General features: G+C 47.4%; 1 protein-coding gene across 1 annotated transcript in view; it reads left to right on the top strand.

Annotated features, from left to right (window-relative positions):
* SLC24A3 (solute carrier family 24 member 3) overlaps nt 1–16,638 on the top strand; it is a 424,885-nt gene that overhangs the window by 59,465 nt on the left and 348,782 nt on the right. The window contains exon 2 of the mRNA XM_018057246.1: nt 11,251–11,379. Within this exon, the coding sequence (XP_017912735.1) occupies nt 11,251–11,379 (129 nt within the window). The remainder of the gene's footprint in view (nt 1–11,250; nt 11,380–16,638) is intronic.

The following is a 16,638-nucleotide window of genomic DNA, read 5'->3' on the forward strand; positions in this document are numbered from 1 at the left end:
TCTGCTTTTTAATATGCTGTCTAGGTTGGTCATAACTTTTCTTCCAAGGAGCAAGCATCTTTTAATTTCATGGCTGCAGTCACCATCTGCAGTGATTTTGGAGCCCCAAAAAACAAAGTCTGTCACTGTTTCCATTGTTTCCCCATCTATTTCCCATGAAGTGATGTGACCAGATGCCATGATCTTAGTTTTCTGAATATTGAGTTTTAAGCCAACCTTTTCACTCTCCTCTTTCATCAAGAGGCTCTTTAATTCTTCTTCACTTCCTACCATAAGGGTGATGTCATTTGCATATCTGAGGTAATTGATATTTCTCCTGGCAATCTTGATTCCAGCTTGTGCTTTATCCAGTCCAGCATTTCTCATGATGTACTCTGCATATAAGTTAAATAAGCAGGGTGACAATATATAGCCTTGACGTACTCCTTTCCCTATTTGGAACTAGTCTGTTGTTCCATGTCTAGTTCTAACTGTTGCTTCCTGACCTGCATACAGATTTCTCAAGAGGCAGGTCAGGTGGTCTGGTATTCCCATCTCTTTCAGAATTGTCCACAGTTTGTTGTGGTCCACACAGTCAAAGGCTTTGGCATCAATAAAGCAGAAGTAGATGTTTTTCTGGAACTCTCTTGCTTTTGTGATGATCTGATGGATGTTGGCAATTTGATATCTGGTTCCTCTGCCTTTTCTAAAGCCAGCTTGAACATCTGGAAGTTCACGGTTCACATATTGCTGAAGCCTGGCTTGGAGAATTTTGAGCATTACTTTACTAGCGTGTGAGATGAGTGCAATTGTGTGCTAGTTTGAACATTCTTTGGCATTGCCTTTCTTTGGGATTGGAATGAAAACTGACATTTTCCTGTCCTGTGGCCACTGCTGAGTTTTCCAAATTTGCTGGCATATTGAGTGCAGCACTTTCACAGCATCATCTTTCAGGATTTGAAATAGCTCAACTGTAATTCCATCACCTCCGCTAGATTTGTTCATAGTGATGCTTCCTAAGGCCCACTTGACTTCGCATTTCAGGCTGTCTTGCTCTAGGTGAGTGATCACACCATCGTGATTATCTGGCTCATAAAGATCTTTTTTGTATCGTTCTGTGTATTCTTGCCACCTCTTCTTAATATCTTCTGCTTCTGTTAGGTCTGTGCCATTTCTGTCCTTCATTGAGCCTATCTTTGCATGAAATGTTCCCTTGGCGTCTTTAATTTTCTTGAACAGATCTCTTTCTCATACTGTAATGTATGCTTTGTATATACTTACATGTAAGCCTTATATCTAATTTTGTGTTTCTAAACTTTTCTGTTTAAAAGAGGGACCTCCACATTACATAAACTTCACCTATGACCGAGGATGAGATGGCTGGCTGGCATCACGGACTCAATGGACGTGAGTCTGAGTGAACTCCGGGGGATGGTGATGGACAGGGAGGCCTGGTGTGCTGCGATTCATGGGGTCACAAAGAGTCAGACACGACTGAGCGACTGAACTGAACTGAACTGAACAGCTCTCACAAAACCTGGAACCACCCCTGATTTTTATGTATCAAGAAACATAAATTTGAGGAAGAAAATAATGATTTAGTAATAGAGCAATCATAAAGATTTAATAAAAACAATAATAAAGATTTAATAATCAGTTCAGTTCAGTCAACTCAGTCGTGTCCAACTCTTTGCAATCCCCGGACTGCCACATGCCTGTCCTCCCTGTCCATTGCCAACTCCTGAAGTTTACTCAAACTCATGTCCATTGAGTCGGTGATGCATCCAACCATCTCATCCTCTTTTGGCCCCTTCTCTTCCCGCCTTCGATCTTTTGCAGCATCAGGGTCTTTTCAAATGAGTCAGCTCTTCACATCAGGTGGCCAAAGTTTTGGAGTTTCAGCTTCAGCATCAGTCCTTCCAGTGAATATTCAGGACTGATTTCCTTTAGGATGGACTGGTTGGATCTCCTTGCTGTCCGAGGGATTTATGTATCAAGAAACATAAATTTGAGGAAGAAAGTAAAGATATAGTAATAGAGCAATCATAAAGATTTAATAAGAGCAATAATAAAGATTTAATAATAGGGCAATAATAAAGAATAAAATAGAGCAAAACATTTCAATTTTACTAAAGTATATGATTATTGATACTGTTATGTTCTATGAGAACTGTTTTATTGAGGACAATGTGATTGAATATTTTAAAATCATTTTTGAAGATACTAGTTTCATAGTTTGAGATACAGCCAATTGAAAGTCAGTTTATTTTAATTAAAGATTCAGTTTAGTATTGACTTTATGGGCTGTCCTAACTTAAATAGATAAGTCACTAAGATACACAGATCCAAATGGGGTAAAACATCATAAGCCTTACCTACTAAATCAAGACATTAATTTTTCCATCTCATCTACCAATTATGCAGAGACTTCTTGTTCACAACTTCTCACTTTTTCTGGTTTCAATCAATTAATCACGCTACTTTTCAGAAGGTGTTGAATTTACATATTTTTAACAAATGGATTCAAAACTCATTGAAACTCTTTGTGTGTGGAATGTTTTTAATCAGGTAACATAATTCTGCATCTTCGTTTTAAGGTAGAAAATATGATTGTTTTAGATGCTGCTGATTTCTATCATTTCTGGAAGGCAACACAGTTTCTTGATATTTGTTTTCAAAATGTTCTATCCTTAGAAAAGATTCCTCTAGGAAAGTAGGTACTTTTTCATCTGATGGTTAAAATGCCACCTTGAAGGGTGCGTGTGTGTGTTTTCTGAAAATATCTAGCAAATGCATACTTACCTGTTGGCTACAGTCATCTCAGAAAAGGTCGGCATATTTGTAGCTGTTGTCTTTTTATAAGAGAAATGCATAATTCATCTTTAAGTTCAACAGTTTCAAAGAGTTCTTTGCCAAGTGATAATGAACATCCAGATTGTATAAAAAGATTTCATGATCATGCCCCCATCTCGTTTCAAAATAGTATACAAGTTTTACTGTCTCAAACAATATCTGTAAGTCTGCTTCTCTGAGTGTATCTAAAGGGCACTTTGCTTGATGCTCTGAGAGCAAGACTGTCGCCTGCCACCTGCAGAAGCTGATAGTGCCCTTCTATTATGTTAATTATGGGACATGCTGGCACCTGGGCTCAGTGGGGGTGCTACTGTCAGCCAGCATTTATAAATATTAAATATGCATTTTGCTTATTTTTAAATTGGCATGTAATACAGTTGTGGGGGTTCTCATCTTTTCTTCCCACTCTTTAATAAGTCATGCAGCCCATCCTCCTGGGGTATACCACTCTACCCTATATTTTATAAAATCCAAGCTCAAGGACTTTAGTGGAGGGATTATTCAAACCTTTCAGTTTTCAGATGCAGCAACTGAGCTAAGGTGATTTCACTTTTCCAAGAGCCCGCAGCTAGGAACAGATCTGGCCACAGATGCCCAAGGTAGTGAATCCTGTGACCAGAAGTCCAGCTCCTGGGGTCCTTGGAATGTATCTGTTTGCTTTAGTTAGTAGGGAAGTGGGGAAGAAGGGAGCTGTTTTGAAAAGAGGAAGCTTTGAAACCCAGCTGCCTAGACCTGATCTTCTTTTTCAAGCAGGTATGGAGGAAGTGGGGCTTCTGAGGTGGCGCTGGTGGTAAAGAACCCGCCTGCCAGTGCAGGAGACATGGGAGACGTGGGTTGGATCCCTGGGTCGGGAAGATCCCCTGGAGGAGGGCATGGCTACCCACTCCAATATCCTTGCCTGGGGAATCCCAGGGACACAGGAGCCTGGTGGATGATAGGGTCATAGGTTTGCAAAGAGTCGGACATGACTGAAGCAACTTAGCATGCATGCGTGCATGGAGGAAGTGTCTCAGGGCGGCCAGCTTGCATCTTGGATGCCAGAGCACATCTCCTGCAGGGGCTTGTGCTCAATGAGGGGGTCCTTCTCGATCCCTGGGGACTTAGAGGTGGAGAGATCATGCCGAGTGCTGTCCTGGGAACTGGAAGGTGCTCAACCGTCCCTGTCTGTGAACAAATGGGAAAAGAAAGACTCAACCCAGCACCAGGCTGCAGAGCCAACCAGACCTGAGTGTGCACACGAGTCACCTGTTTAAACTCAGAGCCTCCCTGGAGGTCTGATTCCACATCTCTAACAAGCTCCCAGGGGATGCTGAGGTGGCTGGTTCAGGGACCACACATTGGGTTTTGTCCAGGAACCTCAAACACTTGGACTCTTTTTTAGGTTTGCCACTAAAATTCGCAGGTCTGTCATTTAAATTTAGCCCTGTATCAATGGGCATGACCCACAAAGGGTGATGTAGAATCACTGGGGGTCTTTCCTGGGGATGCTGTGATGACTCCCCAGTCCTACCAGGTGGGGCTTTGAGTGAAGCTCTGTGACAGTGTGGTTGTTGGGAGGGTGTGTGGGCTGGGCTGCGAGGGGTTGGAGTCAGGAGGGAAGGGGAGACACTACAGCCATCAGGACTTTGTGGGGAGAGATGGCTGGACCTGCCCATTCCCCTCCTGTGGGTGGATTTGCACGGGGAGTGGTCACAGGACCAGCCTCTTTGGATGCAGGACTTGACTGGACAGCACACATCTGACCGCCCAGCCCAGAGCCCTGGCATCTTGCTCCTGTTCTCCATCGTGGCCCCAGCAGCACTGGGCAGGGACCCTCTGCCCACACCCTACAGCCTCCCTCTACATCTTACGTTTGGAACCATTGTCTTTTGGCTAGTAACACTTGAAGCTGTTTACTGGGGCCTGGGCTCAGCAGCCCAGCCTCCTCTGTGCCCTGTGCGGAGCCCAGCTCTGCTCGATCTAGTGCTGTGTTTCTTGTAAGCCCCGGGAGATGCTATCGCCACTGCTGGCTGAGCGCTGTGTGTGGGAGCCCTGCAGAGGATAGGCATCGGTGGAAGGGCCCGCGTCCCTGGGGCAGGTGGCCAGGGGTTGCTGTCCCCTCTTCCCATCAGTTGTTCAGTTGCTCAGTCATGTCCAACTTTTGCGACCCCATGGACTGTAGCATGCCAAGCTCCCCTGTCCTTCACCATCTCCTGGCGCTTGCTCAAACTCATGTCCATTGAGTCAGTGATACCATATCCATCTCATCCTCTGTCATTCCCTTTTCCTCCTGCCTTCAATCTTTCCCAGCATCAGGGTCTTTTCTAATGAGTCAGCTCTTTCCATCAGGTGGCCAAAGTATTGGAGTTTTGGCATCACTCCTTCCAATGAATATTCAGGATTTATTTCCTTTAGGATTAACTGGTTTGATCTCCTTGCTTTCCAAGTGACTCTCAAGAGTCTTCTCCAACAGGCCTGTTCAAAAGCATCAATTCTTCTGTGCTCAGCCTTCTTTCCTGTCAGAAGGACCAAGAAACCTCAGCTTTCCATGGGGTTTCTCTGTTGAAATGGGGGTGCGGTGCCTTGATACTGGAATTCATTTCAAGTGCAGCCTGGCTTGTGATCACCATCGTGCAACCAGGGCACAGGAGATGGGCGCCCGCTGGACAGGGCACCTGGACACCAGAGAGAGGAGAGGTTTAAATGGAGGTCGTGGCCTTCTCTGTCTCTCTGGAAGCTTTGAGGCCATGGAGGGGCCAACGTCCAGGCCATAAAGCCTCCGGTTTCTTCCTTTCCTGGTGGGTATGGTGGGCTCTTAGCTCTCCACAGTCAGTTCTCTTTTCCGAGGACCAAGAGCCCTGCAGAGCCATGCTTGTCTTCCGGCTGCAGAAGTTGGTGTGAAGATCCTCATGCAGAGGCCAGCCCTGCCCCCACCCCCCCCATTCAACCACAGAGGGTGAGGACCACAGTGGGTGGGTGGGGAGCAGGAAGGGGGCTGCTAGGAGAGGGTGCAGGGGAGTCTGCAGAAGGCGGTCCCGGGGCCGCAGGCTGATGCAAACCCGCCTTTGACCCTGGGGTGAAGACCCGGGGCGCCCAGAGTGGAGACAGCTGTGTAAACCGCAGGGTGGGGTATTTATAGCTCAGCGGGGCCAGCCCTGTGGCCATGGGCTCCGTCTCTTGTTCTGTTCACCGAGTTTCCTGGACACGCTGTCCTCAGGGTCGCATGAGGCTCTCTGCAAGACTCCATGTCTCCACTCGCTGTCCGGAGCCTTCTGGGTATTTCTCTCCATCCCTGTTTTCAAGAAGAAATGCTGTGTCCTGGTTCTGGGGCAGGGGAGAGTTAATACGTTCCATCAAGGGGGCCTGCTGACCCCTGGAGGCTACTTCCCTGGGCTCCTGAGCCCCGGGCTGAGATGGGACATGCACGCCTGGCCTTTGGAGTTAAATCTGGGTTGGGGTCCCAGCTGGCTGCTTTATCCCACCAGTGAAAGGGGTGAAGCCCCGGGGAGAGTGTGGAGGGAGAAGGGGCAGGATGGTGGTCGGGCACATGGGCAGGAGGCTGGGGGATGGTTCTCATGCTGCTGCAGCAAACCCTCATCTGAAAGGGGTCCTCCCTTCCTGGGAGCGGGGGTGGCGGTAGCCCTACCTCTCTGCCGCTTAGGGCCCTATTTGGGAAGAGGAAAAGTGTGGTATTTATTTAGTCTTAGGGTGAAGCTGAGGGGTCTGGGGCACCCGAGGAAACCCATTCTTTGGGGGTCAGGACTCCTTGCGCTTTCCAGGCCCTGGTCACAGAGGGGGGGAAGGGGAGGAGAAGAGAGAGAGACCGAGAGCACACAGCTCGTAGTGGAAACTTGGCTTCCAGCCCCATGCCCCTTTGTTAATGCCTGTGCTTGAGTCTCGAGTCGGGGACCCCTTTCCTCCGTCAGGTACGCTGAGCTCGCTCCACGGCCCACTCCTGTGCTGCTGCTCTGAGCTGGTGACACAGGACATGCGAGCCTGCTGCCTCCCTCTTCACCCTCCCCCACCCCGTCCTTGATTAATTAGGTCAACTCGTAACTTCCAGGGCCTGGCAGGAGGAGCCAGGAACACGGTGGAGGGGGGCCAAGGGGTTTTGTTGACGTTGCTCAAGCGTAGCTTCATGGAGCAGCAGCCCCTGCAGAGCGGAGAAGTCCAGGGAAGCCAGGGGTGAGGAGGGGAGAGAAGCGGGCACCTCCCCAAAGCCCTCCGCCTTCCCCACTGGCCACCTGCCCCTGCTCCCTGAATCTGAGACTATAACCCTCCATGTCGTGACCAAGAGACTGGCTGAGTCTCTGAGAAATCCACATTGAGCTGAGCATCCTACATCTAGTGGGGTTCAGGACCATTTTCTTTTATGGGTGTGATGCTTTCTTTCCAGTGATGCTCCTGCCTCATCACTGGTCCTAAGAGTTTCTGGGGGAAGGAGACCCCATGAGATGGTCTCACCTGTTATAAGGTGCAGGCTGCATCATGCTTCTGTCTTGCGGTAGCTGAGTAACACGGCCAGATGGATTTCGTCCTCTCCAGGGATCTACCAAGAAGGTGGCCTTTGGGGATCCCCAGACCTGGGTTCGGATCCCTGTTTTGTTCCTCTTTGCTTGCTCTGTGGGCAAGTCTTTTAACCTCTTTGTGCTTAGATTTCCTTATTTGCAATCGGAGTTAACAGTTCTAAAAGAAGGCTGTTGAGATGAAGCATAGCGAAGAATGGAAAGTTGTTTGCACAAAATAAACACTCAATAAATGGCTGTTGTGATGACTGTTAGCTGGTGGTAGATGTGGCCATGGGTTGGCTCTGAGTTTAGGCAGATCACTTCTACTCTAACTTGTTTACTCCAGAGGAAGGTTGACCTGAGAACTAACTGCCCCTTCCTACCTCTTCAGCAATTTTGTGAGGACAGAGAAAATGGGGTGTCATATTGTCACATGTGGTCCTCAGTGGGAAGTGAGTGAACACAGTGCTTTTTTTTCATCACTGTTATGTTCTCAGACTCTGGTCTCTGCATCCGTGTATCAGTGGTCAGTGCTCAAATATATTTTTGTTGAGATTAAATTTTGTAGATTTTGGAATCCAGAGGCACTGCCTTAATAGTCTCTAATTCCTGAAGCTATTGAATCATCGTGTAAAAAAATCCTCTCATTTTCTGCTACAATAGCTGGCTTTATTTTTACATCTCTTAATTGGTATCAGCTTTTCTCTCAGAATTACAGAACTATGGAAATTTGGCCTGAGAAAGAACTTTGGAAGTCACTGGAAGGGATGCTCTTGCTTCTTTGCAGAATGTTGGAGTCTTCCTGAATGTTAGGATTGCAGCTCCGCAGGACACTTTCTTTGACCCAGATTATGAGAGCAGAGAGCCCACTCTGTTGGTCTCATGTAGGCGGAACGATGCCCCTGGCATCCTGCCTGTATCACTTGTCCTCACATCTTTGGTACAACTTTCAGCACCTGTGTCTAATTATCTAAGGCCATTTACTGGGTACCAGAGCCCATCTTGATTGGAAGTGCCAGGGAATGAACGTCCCTTGGGAATAGCCTTCATTCAATCCATGGCAAACCAAGAGCAGGTGGGTAAATACCCCAGCTCCCTCACCCTCTGGGTGTCTGAGTTGCATACCTACACTGTCCCCTAGAGCTTTCCAGAGGGGTCAAGCTCTAGTTCACGCATTTTAGCTTCAGACTTGAAACACACCTCCTCCAGCTGGCTCCCCACCCTGCTCCATTGCCCTGTCCCCCGTGGGTGCTTCCTGGGATCACCGCCCCCAGGTAAACTACCTGTGCTCAAGTCTCTGTCCTCAGGGGCTGCTTCTCTGGAAACCCAGCCTGAGACGAACGAGGTGTCTTTCTTCACATTCTGAGATTGTTTAGGATAATATGGTATTTTAAGTCTGCTTATTGAATGTTGAGGCCACTGACCTTTTTCCTTTTTTATGAATTTTTGCAATATTTTTTCTCTGCTTGTCACTATTCTTAATCCTAAGAATTAACTATTCAGGTAAACCAGACTGTACAAGTGTCTTGCTTTGACCTTGAAATATCTTTAGGATTGTCTTCACAATTATGGTTAAACTGATATATCTGGTCACCATGTAGGTATTTTGTATTTTAGTCTTAAGTTATGGTTTATTCTAGTTGGGCTGCGTATGCTAGTTTGTTTTTTTTTTTTTTTTTTGCTTCTCTGTGTAGCACGTGGGATCTTAGTTCTCCAACCAGGGGTTGAACCCACAGCCCCTGCCTTAGAAACACAGAGTCGAGAGAGAGAGAGAGAGAGAGAAAGAGAGAGAGAGAATAAACATAGGGGCTCTTCTGGCTAAGTTGTAATTAGCTGCTTGATAAATTTACACATGGGAGCAGGTTCCAGTTGATTGAGGAAGACCTCAGTGCATGAGCTGCAGGCTTATATGTGTCCTATTGGCTTAGGTGAGATGCCCACATGCACTGTGATTTCCAGAAACTTCCACGAGTTTTACTGTATCCATTCACCAAGTGGGAATGGTGACTCCAACAAGTGACATCATTTGAGAAACTAGAATTACCATGGAAATAGAGGAGAGAGTATGATGCCCTTCAACTCTTCACTGACCATTTCAGAACACTAGGTTGGTGTGACTGGGTGGGGCCCAGCCTCTGGCCTTTTGTAAAGGCCACTGGTCCCATGAATTAGGCTCTTTGCTTTTTCTTACATCCATTTTCTAACCACAGCAACTCTGGACACTCAAGAGGTAGCCAGAGCTTCATGTCATGTCTTTCTTGGGTTCCAAACCACTAGAAAGAGCCATCTGTGTGCTGTTTCCAAAATCTAAGGACTCTCTGAGGTCCTGCTCTACATTTGTCCTACATGATTTTAAAGAAATTTTGTTTTACATGATTTGTCCATAGTGGTCAAGGCCATTGGGAACTCTGTCCTTTTTGAAATTCTCTTTTTGCTTACCTTCTGTAACACCACTTCCCTTGCTCTTTTCTTTCTTTTCATGATCTTTTGCTGAAGGCTTTGACTCTACTTTCTCTGGAGGAATGCTGAGTTTCCCATGGTTTCTTCTTCCATTTCCTTCTCTTTAGGAAATCCCATTCATACACTTGCCATATGCTTCCCTGCTTGTTTATGGTTTTCCTGATGTTCTGGGTAGCTGAACTGTTGCCTGTAGTGTCTGCACCCACATTATCCGGGTAGCACACCACCCTGTGGATGGTCCACGGACACTTCAGATTCAACACATCCTGAGCAGAAGGCACCACGTTGTCCCCAACGTGTCCCTCCGTGTCTGTTCTTTGTCCTGACACTTCCATCTTCATGGGCGTCTCAGTTGGAGACCTCAGCCCTACTCATGCATTCAGTGATCAGCTTTCCCCTGGTTCGTGCTCTTCATCTCATGTTTGTGGAAATCTTGTTATGTGGGATTCACTAGCCTAGGCTCTGGGTATGCTGACATGGTGTCTTAGCCTGGGTGATCCAAGAAGCGGATCCTGAGCAGGAGTTCAATTGCAGGTGCGTTATTTGGGAGGTGACTCAAGGAAATACTGAATATAAATATCTTCTTTGTTTTTGTTTTGGCCTCACCACATGGCTTGTTAATCTTAGTTCCACCATCAGGAATTGAACCTGGGCCCCAGCAGTGAAAGTGCAAAGTCCTAACTGCTAGACCACCAGGGAATTCCCTTCAAAGACATACAGGTTGGGGACCAGATGCTGGTGAGCAGGAGCCAGTCTAACTGACTTAGTGGACCCAACTGGGCCCTTTCTTTTCCTAAGTCCACGTTCAGTGAGGTCACATTGGTAGCTTCAAATTGGACATGGTGAGAATTTAATTTACACCATGGAAATTGACCAGTGGCTACAAATCAGGACTTTTCCTACAGAGAACTGGTTGTCCAGCATTTCTCAGCATGTCACTGGGGGCACAGAATTAAGAGGGAATGCATGCATGCTTAGTCGCTTTAGTTGTGTCTGACTCTTTGCAATCCCATGGACTGTAGCCCACCAGGCTCCTTTGTCCATGGGATTCTCCCGGCAGGAACACTGGAGTGGGTTGTCATTTCTTCGTCCAGGAAGACAGGGAAGGACAACAGCTAATAAAGCCTGATTTATCAGGAAAGTCGCCCTGAAGACATCTGGAGAGTCATCCCAGTGGAGTAGACTGGAATCTGGATTAGAACACACACTTCAGTCATCCCCCCAGAGCAGTGAGGTGCTTATACACTGCCCCCTAGCAGTCGTTGGCTGAGGGCTGCCGCTGGGGGCCTGGCAGGATCCAGCACTGGAGAAGCCCCCCTGGAGTTAGAGACGGGATGCTGAGCGTAGTGGTCAGAGGTGTCAGGGCTGTCGGCGGGCCTGAGCGCTGATGGCTGAGGGCGCTGGGCACCCAGTGTGGGCAAGGGTCACACCAGCTGTTAGTGATGTGTGGCTGTGGTCTCTTTCTCCCTAGACCTGAACTTCATGGACTTCATCGGGCAAGAGACACAGTGGACCGTGGGGAGGAAGTTAATGCAGGTGAATGACTCGCTGACTTCAGAAGATGCAGGACCGCGGAGCAGCAAGAACTGCACTGAGCCAGGTAAGATGACGGGCGCACTGGGGCCTTTATCCTGGGGACGGGGCTACTGGCAGGAAGGGCCGGATCTGCGGTTTTCCTCTGAGTTCTGATCCAGAGAGACTCTGAGGACATTTAGGGGCAAGTGTCTAAGAAATGCAAAGGCAAGATCCCAGGGGGACAATTCAGGTGTGTTCGCGCCTCTGTGTTTGTTCCCTTGGGCGGTGGGGGAGAAGGTGAGTCAAAGTCCTGGTCTAAAATATGGATGCTGGTGCCATCCCAAGGGGCATCAAGCCAGGAGCAGGTGGGTGAGGATGTCCTGTGGTCATCTTCACTTTGATGCCTGGAGTCCTCTCTGCCTGATTTTTAAGTGAGAGCCTTGTTTCTGTTACAGTAAAGGTACAGGTGTTGAACCAGACCCTCACCTCTGATGTTGAGCTTGGAAGAAATGGATGTTCATGTGTCAGCAGTTATATTTGATAGAATAAACAGAATGTGCCTTTCCTCAGAACATTTTACCTCTAATGTTTTTGAACTTTCAAGAGAAAGCTAACAGAAGGGGATCAAAGGGACTTGAACTCAGCTCAGCCAGACTTTGGCCAAGGCAGGTGGCCTCTGGACAGATGAAGTCTGCTTGTTTAGACCAGGCTGCAGCCACCCTGTCTGAAAAGGGCCAGAGGGCAAATATGTTAGGCTTTGAAGACCTGATACTGTGTCTATAGTATATGTTTATTATTTAATTTTATTTTAAATTAGAGGCCAATTACTTTACAATACTATGATGGTTTCTGCCACACATCAACACGAATTGGCCATAGGTGTACATGTGTCCTCTTCCTCCTGAACCTCCCTCCCCATCCTGCCTCTCCAGACTGTCAGAGCAGCAGTGAAACATGTACATTGCTGTGTGTAAAATGGAGAGCCAGCGGGGGTTTGCTGTATGCTGCAGGGAACCCACAGCCGGTGCTCTGTCTATAAGACATTTTTAAAGATTTTTATAATCTTTATAATCTTTAAAAATGTGAAAAAAAAATTTTAGCTCACAGGATGGTCTGGCCCTGTGGCCATATTGTCAGCCCTGACATGGAGTTCTCAGATGTCTTGTGGGCGGGGCGGGGGTGGTTCTTCCTTCCTTATGTGGTGGAGTCTTGGGCCTCAAGTGTGCCCCCTTTAAGGGCCTGGGAGCTCACCCACCCAGTGATCCTACATGCAAACGCTGGCCTCATTTTAAGCATCAGCCTAGATGGACATATACAGTCTTCATTGCAGCCCAAAGAACCTTAGCCCTCAAGTTACAGAAGGCGAAATTGTGTGTCTGTACTTTTCTTGGGAAGGTGGATAGAGGTTCCCTTTCCAACAGCTGAAAAGAACTAAAAATAGATTACCTTTCCCTGCCAAAAAACAGCCTACAACCTGACATAATCTATATTCCTTAAGCTGGAGAATTCAAGGGTCCCTGTGGCTGTTATGTAGCACTCTGAAAGAATACCCTTCACTGAAGCACGTGGGGGCTGCGTGAGCTACAAGTGAAAGCCGGGTTGAAGGTTTACGTGCCATTACCATGTGGACAGAGCTGCATGTCTCCTGGGAGGTGGGCTTCTGTGGGGGCCTGGCCCAAGGGGCGTGGCAGGGATGTTTCGGGTCACTGCTGTGCTGGTAACCCTGTTTGCCGATCGGGTCTTACAGTCAAAGGTATGTCAGCATCTTTTTGCAGTGAGAATGCGGGCAGTGACTGGGATGTCAGGAGACAGGAGATTCAGTTCTAGGAGCCCAGCCTTGCCATGGGCACACCTTTGGATGCAAGAGAATGGCGTCAGACAAAGTACAGAGCCCTGCTCTGGGACTGGGGTCTGGCTCTGTGCAGGGCCAAGTGATGGAAGCTTCTGTTCCCTGGAGTTGGGACCGTGTGTCGGGGGAGATGGTGCTGGCTCGCTGTGAGTGGCATTGCTGACTGTTTCAAAAAATGCGTTTCTCAGAGTGACAGGTGTAAAAGAATAAGGTGCGTGAAATGCCATCGTGAGACAGGAATGACTCAGCTCACAGGCAGAACAGAAGATGTCCAGCTAAGCGGAGCTGAAGCCAGCACCTGTTGGTGTTGGCAAGAAAGTGGGGGTGCAGGGCAAGGAGGAGAGGAGAGATTCCGAGGGGCAACAATGGTGGGGGATGGCAACAAATAAGAGCTCCCCGTCCTGCAGCTCCAGTGCAGGCTGGGAAGCAGCCTTCTGGACCGGCCTCCTTCCTGTCCACGATGGCGTCACAGAGCAGGGCACTCACGGCTCCCAGGGATGGTGTCAGGGCTCCCTCTGTGCCCAGCACTGAGTGTCCGCATGGGGACTTGAGCGTGGGGGCAGCCGGTGTGGCCAAGGGAAGCACAGTATCAGGGTCAGAGGTGGGAGTTAACTTGGCTCTTGGTGTGAAGTGTGCTTGGTGCCCTCTGATGTCACCAGGATTCTCAGGCTGTGTCCTCGGAACCCCTGGCTGGAGACGCCATTGGAATGAAATTGACTGGGAGGCTGGCGATGGGTTGACATGTGTTCTGGTTGTGGAAACAGTTGGGGGATGGGGCTGGCTTGCTTCCTCACTTGGGAAGCAGACCTAGTTTAACCCTCTGTCCCTTCCATTGCATGAGTGCAGAGTAGGAACTCACAAACTCTTCCGCCCCTAAGACACCAGGTCCAGTTCCCCTTAGTAAGTCCCTGCTTTGTGTTCCTGGAATTCCTACTGCACTCCCCGTCCTTTTATCCCTTTTCCATCCATGTTCCTCCCTCCCCCTCTCCCTTCCCCGCTCCCTCTCTTTGATAACCAGGAGGCCAGAGCACAGTCCAGGGGACAGCCAGGATCCCTGGCCCATTGGACAGTGGCTGTGCTATCTTTGTGGGTGTGGCGAGCTTGATATGGCTCACTTTTCATAGGACAGCTGCCACTTTAAAGACATGTAAGGGACTTCCCTGGTGGCATAGTGGGTAAGATTCCACCTGCTGATGCAGGGGACCCAGGTTTGACCCCTGGTCAGGGAAGATCCCGCATGCCGTGGAGCAACCTGTGAGCTGCCACTGCTGAGCCCACCCGCCTAGAGCCTGTGTTCCGCAACAGAAGAAGCCCCCACAATGAGTAGCCCAAGCATGGCAGCAAAGAGTAGCCCCTGCTCACTGCAACTAGAGGAAGCCCATGAGGCAATGAAGACTCAGTGCAGTCATAAATAAATTAATAACATTAAAAAGACATCTAAGATTTTTTTTAAATGTTTCTCTTAAATGGCATTCTTCCCTGCCCCTTCGAAGACATGGTTTTGGTGAAAATTTGTAATTTTTTCCTCCAGATCTGTATGAGAAAGACTGAGGTCCAAGCTCTAATTTTTCTGTCATCATTCCAGCCCTCTGAGAATTTTTAAAGTTGTTTTCTTAGCCTGACATTGCCAATCTCATCTCGAGCCCGGAAACATTGTCTTTTGGCAAATAACACTTGAAACTGTTTACTCAGATGAACTATTATGAGAAATTTAACTTTGAATGAATTCAATCCATGGAAAATTAAGTCAGCTAAATGTAATACTGAGGGTGGTAGACAACTGTAGCAGAGAGGGATTCTTGGGAATGTGTGTTGGTACACTTTTGCAGAATTTTATTCTACATTTGCAGTCTGCCTCCAGAAAAAAAATCTATCATCTTCTGGTTTTTTAGTTCTTTGATATTTTAAGGAAATGAGCTTTTCCTCAGAGTGCCTCTTTCAAAGAAACTTGGGAAGAAGGAAGCTATTTAAAATGAAAGCCTTTGGTGTGGGCATCACTCTGAGATGACTGCATTTCCCCTTTAAAAAAAATTTATTGGAATATAGTTGATTCGCTATGTTGTGTTAGTTTCAGGTGTACAGCAAAGTGGTGCAGTTACACATACATATATACATCCCTTTTCAGATTCTTTCCTCATGTAGTTGTCACAGAATATTGAGTAGTTCCCTGTGCTGTACAGTAGGACCTTGTGGGTTATCTGTCTTGTAATAAGGGTCGATATGTTCATCCCAAGCTCCTGATTTATCCCTTCCCCTGCATTTTTCTGTTGATAGCTGTAAGTTTGCTTTTGACATCTGAAGGTCTGTTTCTGTTTCCATTTTCTTCTGATAAAGGGCTCAGCTCCCTCTCTCTGCCTGACTTGTTAGGTCTGAGGTCTCTGGGCACAAGGAAGCCACCTTGAGCCTTTGCTTCAGGACAGAGGCCGGCAGGTACTGACCCCATGGGGCTGTGCAAGAGGCGTTACCAGATCAGGTGGCTGTTTACTGGAATGGCCAGAAACCACAGAGTCCAAGAGTCAAATCTGAACTGTCCTGGAGGAGGGAAGTCAGGTCAGGATGGGAGAAGCAGTTCAGCGGGAAGTCCAAAGGTAGGTGTGGACCATGAACAGAACCTGGGGGCCAGGCTCAGATGCACAAGCAAGTGAAGGCTGGTTCAGCTGCAGGTCGTGTACACACGGAGGGTTGGGATCCTCGTTTTTGAGTTTAAACCATAACATCAGGGTCAGCTGGCTTAATACCACGAGACTGGATATGACCAATCTACAAAGCACGAAAGGTCCAAATCTCTCACCATTTTACATAAAGAAAAAAATGAATGACCTGCCTGAGGTCACAGGGCTTTTCCAGAAGCAGAGCAGGGCCCCTCGCTGTCCCACATGGATAAGCAATGCATATCGATAATTATCTAGAAAATCTGCCACTTGCATCATTTAGAAGAACACGGTCCTGTAGAAATGTAATGCAAGCTACAGGTGTAATTCTGAGATTCCTAGTAGCTACATTAAAACCATAAAAGGAAACAGATGAAGTTAATTTAATACTATAGTTTCTTTAACCAAATATTTCCATAATATGAGGAATGACAATTGTCAATCGCCTTAATGTTTTATCCCTGAGTTTGAACCCAGGAAACAACTAAGATTATTTTTAAAAGTCTTACAATGTATACTTCATTGGACTAGCTCGTATAACAGTTCTCTAACTTCTCTCTGCAGTTGTAATTTTCATAATGATTTAAACAATAGCTGTGGACATTCTTAAGTGGAACACCTTGGAAACCCATTGTGATCTGCTCTTCAATTTTAATCAAGTTCTTTACTGAATTAGGGCAACAGTAGCGGCTGTAACAAGTAAGTCCTTCAGACTTGGGGGTTTAACACAAAAGAAGTTTCTTTCTCATGTGAAGTTCTGGTCTGTGGGTGGCCCTGTTGCTAGAGGTGGTCTGTGGATTCTGAAATTTCCATTTTGAGGCTTCACTGTTCTCACGCTTGGTTT

Source organism: Capra hircus, chromosome 13 (genome assembly GCF_001704415.2).
Source record: "Capra hircus breed San Clemente chromosome 13, ASM170441v1, whole genome shotgun sequence".
Taxonomy (NCBI): Eukaryota; Metazoa; Chordata; class Mammalia; order Artiodactyla; family Bovidae; genus Capra; species Capra hircus.